Source organism: Odocoileus virginianus, unplaced genomic scaffold (genome assembly GCF_023699985.2).
Source record: "Odocoileus virginianus isolate 20LAN1187 ecotype Illinois unplaced genomic scaffold, Ovbor_1.2 Unplaced_Scaffold_37, whole genome shotgun sequence".
NCBI classification, from domain to species: Eukaryota; Metazoa; Chordata; class Mammalia; order Artiodactyla; family Cervidae; genus Odocoileus; species Odocoileus virginianus.
Window position 1 is genome coordinate 1 of NW_027224299.1, and position 11,427 is coordinate 11,427.

The 11,427-nt window shown below is 42.7% G+C and overlaps 2 protein-coding genes across 2 annotated transcripts; both read right to left on the bottom strand.

The window, feature by feature from the left end:
- Positions 1-524: 524 nt before the first annotated feature.
- On the bottom strand, positions 525-1,119 carry LOC139033696 (interferon omega-1-like). Its single transcript, XM_070463171.1, has one exon. It carries the CDS (start codon positions 1,110-1,112, stop codon positions 525-527), a length of 588 nt encoding a protein of 195 aa, XP_070319272.1. The 5' UTR covers positions 1,113-1,119.
- Positions 1,120-10,727: 9,608 nt separating this feature from the next.
- LOC110144833 (interferon omega-1-like) lies at positions 10,728-11,427 on the bottom strand. The gene has a single exon (XM_020904920.2). It carries the CDS (start codon positions 11,388-11,390, stop codon positions 10,728-10,730), a length of 663 nt encoding a protein of 220 aa, XP_020760579.2. The 5' UTR covers positions 11,391-11,427.

Here is an 11,427-nt window from a genome sequence, read left to right on the forward strand (position 1 = left end):
TGGGCCCCAAACCTCCCCCTAGAAAAATTCTCAGAATTCCATGTTTTGACAAACATTTCTCAGAAAATGATAGAACTGTTACACAGTATAAAGTGAACAAATCCTATTTTGTGATAGGTATATATAGACAAAATAAGGATTTAGGTTTTCAAAATAAAAACTCAAGAAACTTATCTTGAAAAGTATTTAATAAATAATTACAATTTTAATGAAATAGAAAAGGGAATATTTTTTCTAACTTTTAATACAATGTAAACATACACATCTTTTATACAAAAATATAAAATATTGAGAAAAAATAATACATTAATAAAAAATAAATAAATAAGTTCAGGGCAGTCATTGCTAATGGATTGACACCCCTGCACTTGAACACTTCGATATCTACTTGCTTATTACTACTGACATGTATTGGCTGAGTTAAGTCAATAAATTTGGTGGCTGAAGCAGAATTCAGAGTCTTCTGAAATGACCCCAGGTGAGTATACAAGGGTGACGTGGCATCTTAGTCAGTGAGAGTCATGTCAAGGTGAGTTCAGGTCTCCATCCATCATTCTTAACCTTTCTTGCAAGCTGGTTGATGAAGAGAGGGATCTCATGATTTCCATTCTGACGATTTCCCAGGCACAGTCGCTGTATCCCTTCTCTTGCAGGTAGACATGGATGCCCTGGAAGTACCTCTTCACGGCCAGCGTGGGGCCCATCCTTCCCAGGGCAGAGTCTTCCTCTCCCATCACCTGCCCCAGGCAGGCGTCCAGGTGGTCCAGCTGCTGATGGAGTCCAGTGCGGAGCTGCTCCAGGAGGCTGGTGTCCCAGGCAGCAGAGGCGCGCTCTGTGTGGAAGAGGGTGAAGGTCTGCTGGAGCATCTCGTGGAGCACAGAGATGGCCTGGGCCTCCTGCAGCTGGCCGCCCTCCACCATCTCCTGGGGGAAAGCGAAGTCCGTTCTGTCCTGCAGACAGAAGCGAGGGGAGAGCCTCCTCATTTGGCCCAGGAGCCTGAGGGTCTTCCTGCCAGCCAGCACGTGGTTCTGAGACAGGTCACAGCCCAGGGATCCTCCCGGGCCGTAGCTGACCAGCACCAGGGCCATCAGTAGAGAGAGCACGAAGGCCATGGGGAAGATGAGGCTGCTGCTAGCCTGGCGGAGATGGCGTCTGGTGAACCTTGAGGTAGGTTCTCTGATGCCATGCTTTCTAAGCAAGGCCATTAAATAGGGAAAAGGGCAGTTTTCATTTTATAATCATTTCTATGCACTTTTACTTCCTTTTTTGGTTTTCTGTTACGTATTTTCAATATAGTCAAAGAAATTTTCTTCCTTCTAGACTAAATTTTGCCTTTTCCTAGTGACTTCAGATGTGCCCATCCAAATGGATATTTTTCAATCAAATGAGAAATGTCTTTGTCTTAAGTCTCAATTGATAGACATTTGTAATTACACATGTTATTGCCCTTTTCTCTCATTCATAAGTGTTGCTCTCCTCTCATCCATGAACACATTGTTGGCTTGCTCTTAGGCTCCATTTTTCCCTCTTAGTTTCCATAGGAAGCCAGACTCTCTCAGCTCTATGGTTTCCATATTTATAAGGGATTTACCAGATCACTCTGGCAGTTAAGCTCTTGGAAACAAATGATGAGTTTTCTTTAGTGTTTGATTTAGAGAATCAAATCTGCACATTCCTGCAGATCCCTGCCCTTCAGGGAACCATGAGGGCAGGTCTATTACAGACATCACCCTTTCTTTCCACCATTTTCGTCCTGGAGACCTGTCGTCCTCCACAGACTGGGCCAGTACCCCCACCAGAATCCTGGTTCTTTTAAGGGAACATGGGTGAGGACACTCTAATTCCAGGATAATTGTAGTTTCCCATCAGCACCTCACTCACAAGGGAAGGATCACATGGAGCCACAGCCTGGCCTCTGGAGTGACAGAGTCCCTTCCTCACCTGCTGCTGACAGAGTCCCTTCCTCCCTGAGGGCAGGCTCACCACATCCTGTGGCCTTAAAATCTCCTTTCTGTAGAGTGCTTGTTTATTTGTTGGGAAAATAAATTCTCTTCCTAGACCCCATCCTCTCCCCTGGAGTGTTTCTGTGAAGGACCCTAGGTCTTGGTGGTGACCTCCTCTTCTCCTGACCAGTTTCCCTAGGTGTCCAAAGTGTCAGCAGTGCTCAGATGCTGAGAGCAAAAGTGTGTTTGTGTAAGTTGGTGAAGACAGTTTCCAACTGCAATCATTTTGCTTTTAGTAGATAAATAATATCTACTTTGCCAAGTATAGTTTTTATTATCAAATTCTTTTACTTAAACTCTTCAACACTTGTTCTGCTCAGAGTTTCTGAGCTGGAGGAAGGAGATTCAGTGCTGGTGTTGTCTCTTGTTGGAAGCTTATGTCACAGAATCTAGTGAGTTACAGTCGTTTATTCAGGCAGTTGATTCCACCAGGCATCTCTGTTCCTCAGTTTCTGTCTCCTCTGAGAATGCAGGGCATTGAGACCCAGTCTATTAGATCAGGAGAAATAGCCTTCTTTCCTTGAGTGTAATTTTTCATTTAAACTTTTTATATTCACTTAGGGACTTATTGGACAAAATTTGTTTCACTGCTCCTTCTCTGGTTGTAATTCATGATCAGGTGAGAACAATGAAGGGAAGTAAAGAAAACCCGAGGGGCTGCATCACTTTCAAGAGGTTAGATTTTTTTTTGTTTCTCTTTGCAATTTTGCTAGAAAGTAAAATTGCACCATTGTTTTGTGGACAACAAGAAAACAAGAGTAATTCTCACTGTCATGAATATGAAAGAAGGGAAGTGGTTTTCCCCTGACACAGTGATGTATGCTGGGTTAGCAAACTTCAGGGCAGCATAGCTGGGGCCTAACCTGTGGCAGAAGGGAAGGATCGGGTCAATATGAACAACAGAAAGGCTGGGACATGGCTGCTTCTGATAAAAGCTCAAGGAAGGTCAAGTCGAGTCTGTAGACTGCCCTCAGCTTTGTAAGACCAGTCACCTGATTTTTCTTTCCTTTAATCCATATGTGGTCAGTTATAAGGGGAGATGGAAGAAGTCACACGCACCAGCTCATGGGAGACGGGCAATCAGAAGCCCAGTTGCTCGAACACTAACCCTCTCTCACAGAGTCAAGGAGACCAGCCTTGCTGTGCATCTGTGACAAATCCACCTGGGCAATGAGAAGTTGCATTGAAAAAATTAGAATGAAAGGGAATGATCTTAGTCTGGGTAACAAGAATTATGATATTAAAAATGAAAACTGAATTTTATTGATTGCTAACCCTAATCTCCCTAATATCCCACCTTGTGATATGATCACATTGATGGGTTGGGTTTCTTCGGGTTTTTTAAGAATTTTAAATGTATTTATTTTGTGTATCTATTTGGCTGTGCCCAGTCTAGTTGTAGCATGCTTGATCTTCGATATTCCTTACCTCAGATGGGATCTTTACTTGTGGCATGGGAAGTCTTGGTTGTAGCCTGTAGAATATAGTTCCCTGACCAGGAACAAAACATCAAAATTCTAGGAAAGTTAGACAACTTTCCTGAACCTCTTCCTCAGCAAAGAACGTCAAGTGCTATAGGATTTATCCCCATTACATACAAGGCACTGCTCAAAAGGGAGGAAACCTGGCCTCCTGGGTTCTTCACAGTCCTGTGGACATTCCCTTTCCTAGAATGAACACTGAGGGATTCAACATGCAGATCCGTGACTGTGTTAAGTAACTTGCAGGGAAAGCTTCTCTTGGTTGAACTGAGGGTGGAAGAAAGAGGTTCCTATTGGTTCTATTGATATGAAAGACTGCTATCATTCACTCAGTTCCACATTGTCAGCCTAATTTGCAAACTGTGTATTATTTGAAGTAAAGGATGTCCTCTGTGACTGCTACTAAAGTTATCTTGATGTTTTAGAAGACGAAATGACTGTCTGGTGTCAGCTACACTCAGGAGCCCCAGATTGTGTGAGAGTAGACTTCCTGCCGCTCCCAGTCCCTCCCCTTCATCAGCTCTGAGACCCGGCCCTCAGCTGCTCTGAGCTCCTGCTGCCTCCTTCCTCCTCATCCTGCCTTCATGTCCTCTCCCCTGCTCCCAGGAGGGCAGTCATCATCCTCTCCTGATGCTCCTGGAATCTACATCGCCAAGCACATTGTCACATGTGTGTGCGTGCATTCAGCACACTTTGGTGAGAAAATGAAGAGAACTCTATGAATTAACCCATGTACATTATTGTGTCACTATTATCTGTAGACCACCAGAACACAGGAGCTGTAGTTCTGTAAATAACTGAAGAATTCAAACCTTATGTATTTTGTATTCCTTTAAAAAGGAAATGCAGAGAGATGTGGCAGTTTAAAAATTGGTGCAATTTAAAAACTGTCAAAATAGACTATGGAGTCACACCTCTAAGTTCTCTTTTAGACTAAAGAAGAGAGATTGAGCCTCAGGTTTTTCTTTCAAGCTGAGTTGACTCATATAGATGAATATCTCCTTTTGGATTGAGACTTTTCCATGAATAAATTTCATTTCCAGTGTAATAACACAGAAGAAGCATCGAAACTGTGACATTCTCTGATGCCCAGAATAGAAGGGAAAAGTTTTTCAGTGGAGACAAAATTGAGAAAAGTGCAGAAAGTAACAATTCTGACCTATTTAAAGATCTTATTTGCGGGAAGGTGCTGGGAACAGCTGGATAAAGGCTGACACAGCCTGACATCTGCAGCATCACCAAGCTCACCAGATGCCAACCCCTTCCCTGATGACAAGGAGGGTGATGTTCTCCAGCCCTGGAGAATGGTGATCATCACCATTGCCACCCTCTGAGAGACCAGGAATCCCCCAAAATCAGCACTTCAGTGAAAATGAGTCCCAGGGCTCCAGCTCAACAAATGCTCAAATCTGCCTTTCTTGTGCCCCAGTGACCAGGAGGGCACCACAGAACTCCCTGTAACAGAGCAACTGGCCCTTCTCGCCCAGCAGATCTGTCTCCAGGTCCAGTGCCTCTAACTCCAGCGCCAGGTCCAGGGGGGACCTGGGGAGTCTGGGTAGGCAGGAGCCTCCAGCTGAGCTAGGTGCTGCTGAAGCCCAGGGAGAGCCTGGGGCCTCGGGAGTTGTGAGGAAACTGCCTTTTTGGGCCAGACTGCCCAGGGGAGCTTTGCAGGGGTTTTGCTCACAACTTGATTTCTGCACCTGCCCCTGCGTCCATCCTCCCCTTCCTGGGACGAGATTTTAGCCAGAGCAGTGCGTGTTTACACTGGTGCCCATTTATGCTGCAATTGATGGCTGGAAATCTGAGCATGTTTTGCTATGTTTTCAGATTCTGGGTTGTTTCTGGGGAAAAAGACTAATTTGGGAAAGGGGAAAGGCATCTACATTCTGCACAGTAATTGCGATATTGGGACCATCCAGTGGAAAGACTTGAGGACAAGACTGAGATTACAGGAGCCCCTGGGGAAAGGGAAAATGATTTTATTTAATATAAATGGTTAATTTCTCCTGCAGCATTCAAGTTGTTGAAAATATTTTAAAATGTATAAAGAAGTCTGAAACTCACACCAAGTCTAAATATTTTCCTTATGCCAAAACACAACTTTAAGTTCCTGGCTTCAGTGGAAGCAAAATCATCTGTAATATTTTCAAAATTACTTCTTTGTTCATCTCAGTTCAATTGAGGGAAAGCCATATTTGAGAAACTTATGACCCAGTAGCTACCTTAAATAATTAATCTCAATTTTCAAAATCTTTTTTTCTTCTCATTTCCTTTATCTAAGGATCTTATGTTAAGCTTTCAAATTTATACATAGTTTTGCATTGGAGAGTTTTATTCACTCTTTTAAAATGTCATTTCATGTAGATAAGTTGCTTTAAAATTCATAATCAAGATGTTTTTTATTTCAGCATAATGTAGATTTTCGCTTAATACACCATTTCCTACCTAAGAAGCATCTTGTATGCCAAGTGCCCTGACTGCATGGTGACCTGATGCCCACTAAACGTCTCAGTGTGCTTGGGACAGTCATGGGATTATTTTATTTCCTAGTAAAATTTTTAAATTTGCAGATATACTGGTTATAATACTAGAAAAGATTAACTTATTCTAATTTGCAGAGGTAGAATTTTTGGATTAAAATTAGAGTTGAGCAAGGCACAGATATGGCATAATCATTCTTAGGGTAGACAGGAAATATTGGCGAAAACTTTGTATACACCTGTCACAGTAACAACTCTCCCAGCTGTTTAATGTGTCCCTGATGCTTTATATAATCTACTAATTTAAGACAATTTTGTAAGTTTTTATTTTAACATCATATAGAGTACATAACATGAGATGGTATATTGAATGGAGTACAGTAGTCTCATTATCCCTATTTTGATTTTAATTGGAGAATAATTGCTTTACAATGTTGTGTTCGCTTCTGCTGTACAACAATGTAACCCAGCTCTAAGTACACATATATCCACTCCCTTCTCCCTATTTTAAAGCTGAGAAAACTATAGTATAGGACAGAAAAGTTGACTGGACTAAATGATGTAGGAATTTGAGGGAAAAGTAAAGAGATACCCAGATAACAAATATACTGGTCACCAGAGAAGACAAGAGTAATCCACAAAAAATAAAAACAAAAAAATGTAGCAAGATTGTCATTTTCAAACAGTCTAACTGGTAAAACTATTTTAAGCTTATCATTATGATTATTATCATTATTACACTTACACTTTTATTGACAACCCCGAGGACCAGCAGTATCCTACCATTGTGCAGGATGCTGGGTGGGAATAAGAAATGGAGACATGCTCCTGCTCTGGGGAGTCAATTCCTCACCATTCAAGGGACTGTCAGTTAGAAGGTCCTGATGGAGGATGTGTGGGAGAGGGGTGTTTAAAACTAAAAAGCAAGGCCTTGATCTTGAAAAGTACAGACTATAGGAAATTCTTAAAATAATAAAAGTTGAAATATGGTGAATGAAATGTATAAATTGGTGGGATCTTTGTTGATCAATTTTTATAAATGAACCCTGGCTTGTTACTGCAGGAACTTGGATATGACTCAATAATAATATTTTCTGTACAGCATGTTGACATGCTGATTTTTAAAATCTTTCTTAGAAAATCATACTGTTTGAAGACAGAAAACATACCTATTTCAAGTAATTAACTCTCTGTCCAACTCTCAGCCAAATGTACGTTCATGGTGGTGAATAAATATATGATGGGTGTGCATGAGATAGTTCAGCATATATCAAATGGTCAAATATCAAAGTTTTGGCTTAGCTTCTGGTTCAAGATGGCAGAGTAGAAGGACATGCACTCATCTCCTGCAAGAGCACCGAAATCACAACAAACTGTTGAAAACCATCCACCAGGAGGGCTCTGGACCCACCAAAAAAGATACCCCACATCCAAAGACAAAGAAGAAACTGCAACGAGATGTAGGAGGCACTCAGCACAATAAAAATAAATCCTATACCTGCCAGATGGGAAACCAACAAACTGGAAAACAATAATACCAAAAAAGTCTCCCAGTGGTGTGAAGGTTCTGAGCCTCATGTTAGGTTTCGAAGCCTGAGAATCTGGCAAAGAGACTCGGAATCCCCAAGGAATCTGACTCTGAAGGCCAGTGGGATTTGATTACAGAACTTCCACAGAACTATGGGAAAAAGAGAATCCAATCTCAAAGGGGACAAACAAAATCTTGCGAGCACCAAGACCCAGGGGAACTGAGCAGCAGTGACCCCACAGGAGACTGAACCCAGACCTCCTTGCTAAAGTTGGAGTTTCCTTTGGAGGTGGGTCAGCAGTGACCTGCCGTGGGGACAAGGGCACTAGCAGTAGCAATCTTGGAAGGTGCCCCTAGGTGTGAGTCCCCTTGGAGGTTGCAGAAAATCAAACAATTCATTCAGTAATAATGTTCCTTACTTTTTTAGTACAAGAAGTGGAAAAATTGACTTCTGGACGCTTTTTTGGTTTTGGTCTTTCAGTAGCAATGCAGAAACTCAAGGAGATGACATTGCCAGCAAGTATCGACAAAGGACTTTATGGAAAAGAGAAGTGGGATACAACCCGGCATGTCGGGAGCCGCCAGGACGTGCCCAAGCTGTGACAAGGTTACGGGACGAGAGAAGAACCTGCAAGGCAGCTCTTCCCCTCGAGGTTGTCCCGGGGGCCCTGGTATGTCCCTTTCTTCCTTCTGTCTTAGTGTTGTAGGGCTCTCTATTAATCCTTGGAAATATATAGTAATAAGGCCTCCCTGGAAAAGTCCAAGCCTTTTTGGAAATGCTCATGATTGCTCTGGCTCAGGACACTACCATAAACATCAAGTCAAAAAAAAAGAGAAAAGGCCACAGGTATAGTTTGGCTGCTTGCTTAAAAGGTTATAACATTCTAGAATAGAAAAGAGTAGAGGCATTTAGATTTAGAAGTTGATATCCGCTTCAGTTTACTTGCTCCTTGGTTGAGAGGGTTTTCATTATTGCTATTTCCTTGCTGCTATTTGTCCATTGTTTCCCTTTCTTTAAACAACATGGGATATTATGGGTATTTTTGTAGAATTAGGAAATGGCATACATAGGATTTCAATAGAAGATTTATATTAACCAGCTTCACTGCCATTATCTCACTATTAATAGAGGTGTTTTGCTGCTTTAGAGGTGTTTTTGCTGTTTAATAGTTAATCATTGTAAATTGAGATTTTGTGGTTTCAGGTAAAGAAAAATATCAAGGTTTTTCTCATGGTACTATTCTCAGAAATGTCAAACATGTTACTGTGACCCTTCCCATGTATTGTTTTATTGTCCAAAGAATTTACACTATACCTGAGATTTGTAGAACATTGTTTTGTTAGAATGAAAATGTTAGGCCATTGAGGCAAGAAGACTATGTACGGGACATTTAAGAAAAAACCCTGTAATCGGAAACGTTCTAGATGAATGCATAGGGGAAAAACATGGGAAAGAAAAATATTGACAGAAGCACGAAACCAATATCTGATGTAATATGTGGTGACTTAAGGGGGAGGTAACGTTCATTCTATAAAAACTGAGCTATCCTAAAAATAAAAAAAAAGCTACCTCTTCTACGCAAACTTCTGTGTGTGTCTGTCTTCTTCCTCACCAAAGCCATTCATCCCTTGGGTGTTCCTGGACCCACTGGGGCAGGACCCCGACACCGGCATGGCCCAGAACTGGAGAGCAGAACCATACACTTCACAGCCCCTGCTCTTTGCTTCTTGCCTCTGCATGTGTTTGATTATCTGCAAGGACATGAGATCTTTTCTTTCCCTATTATTCCTGTTTATATTAGATCAAAGCATTTTCTACCAATCCTGCTTTCTCAAAGAGTTTCCTTCAAACTCATAGAATGCTTTTAGAGGTATGAAACCCAGAAATTGACATGCTCTTCAGCATACAGCAAAGGAAAGTTCTCACACTGAAAGCCTATGGAACTAGCACCCAAGGTGAAAAGAAAATACCTTTGCCAGGGGCCTAGCACCTTTCCAGTGTTGCCTTCCAGTCACTGTCTCAGGCCAGCTGTCCTGTCTCCTCCCTGAGGGCAGCCACTCTGTGATCCTCACAGTCCTGAGGATTTCTGCCAGGAGCGCTTGATGCCTCTTGTGTGATATGGACTCATTGAATCCAAACAGTAATCCTGTGAAAACTACTCTTATTTTCCCCATAATAAGATGAGGAAACTAACCTTGTAGTGTTTGTGATACATTTCAGGGTAACACTACTGGTAAATAGCAGGGCTGGGATTCAGAGGTTTTGGAATTTCTAGAACTCTCCTTTCCCTTGGGCTCTCTTCCTGTGGCTTCCACTCTGACTACACCGTGCAGCTGGAAGAAATCAGCACAGAACAGAGCTCCTGTGATGGAGGCAGTGAAGGCGCTGTGTAAGGGGGTGAACCGCTCAGCAAGGCAGGACTGAGGAGAAGGTGGGAGGCAGAGTAATAGGAGTCAGGAGCGGCCATCAACACCGCGTGTCATCAGCTTTCCAGCGGGAGGAGACTGCTTCCCTCAGACATTTATATCAACCATTCTTTAATGAGTGAGTATAAATTAGTTATGCCTATAACTAATGCCTATCAAGATTAACAATTTTCTACAATTTCATATTCTCCTTTCCACTTTTTTACTTTTTGGCACACTCCACAGCTTCTAGGATCTTAGTTCCCCAACCAAGTCTCCCTGGAGGGAAAACTCAGATCCTAACAACTACACCCACAGAAAATTCCTAGAATGCCACCTTTTGACAGACATTTGCTAGAAAGTGATAGAACTGTTCCACAGTATAAAATGAACAAATACTATTTTGCCACGGGTATATATAGACAAAATAAGGATTTAGGTTTTCAAAAAAAAAAAAACTCAAGAAGTTTACCTTGATAAGTATTTAATAAATAAAACAATTACAATTTTAATAAAATAGGGGAATATATATTTTCTAAATTTTAATACAATGTAAACATACATCTTTTATATGAAAATGTAAATATGATGAGATAAACTATTACATTAACTAAATAAATAAAGGATAAATAATATCAGGGCAGTCATCAGGTATGGACTGATACCCCTACAGCTGGGTACTTTTATATCTACTTGCTTATTACTACTGACATGTATTGGCTGAATGAATTCAGAAAATTTGGTGGCTAAAGCAGAAACCAGAGTCTTCTGAAATGACAACACCTGAGTGTACAAGGGTGAATTGACATCTTAGTCAGTGAGAGTCATGTCAAGGTGAGATCAGGTCTCCATCCATCATTCTTAACCTTTCTTGTAAGCTGGTTGATGAAGACAAGGCTCTCATGATTTCCAGTCTGACGATTTCCCAGGCGCAGTCGCTGTATCCCTTCTCTTGCAGGTAGACATGGATGCCCTGGAAGTACCTCTTCACGGCCAGCGTGGGGCCCATCCTTCCCAGGGCAGAGTCTTCCTCTCCCATCACCTGCCCCAGGCAGGCGTCCAGGTGGTCCAGCTGCTGATGGAGTCCAGTGCAGAGCTGCTCCAGGAGGGTGGTGTCCCAGGCAGCAGAGGCGCGCTCTGTGTGGAAGAGGGTGAAGGTCTGCTGGAGCACCTCGTGGAGCACAGAGACGGCCTGGGCCTCCTGCAGCTGGCCGCCCTCCACCATCTCCTGGGGGAAAGCGAAGTCCGTTCTGTCCTGCAGACAGAAGCGAGGGGAGAGCCTCCTCATTTGGCCCAGGAGCCTGAGGGTCTTCCTGCCAGCCAGCACGTGGTTCTGAGACAGGTCACAGCCCAGGGATCCTCCCGGGCCGTAGCTGACCAGCACCAGGGCCATCAGTAGAGAGAGCACGAAGGCCATGGGGAAGATGAGGCTGCTGCTGGGCTGGCTGAGATGGCGTCTGGTGGAACCTCGAGGTAGGTTCTCTGATGCCATGCTTTCTAAGCAAGGCCATTAAATAGGGAACATGGTA

Bases quoted from the DNA above. Each gene is read 5' to 3' on its own strand.
- LOC139033696 (XM_070463171.1), bottom strand. From the start codon at position 1,112: ATGGCCTTCGTGCTCTCTCTACTGATGGCCCTGGTGCTGGTCAGCTAC.
- LOC110144833 (XM_020904920.2), bottom strand. From the start codon at position 11,390: ATGGCATCAGAGAACCTACCTCGAGGTTCCACCAGACGCCATCTCAGC.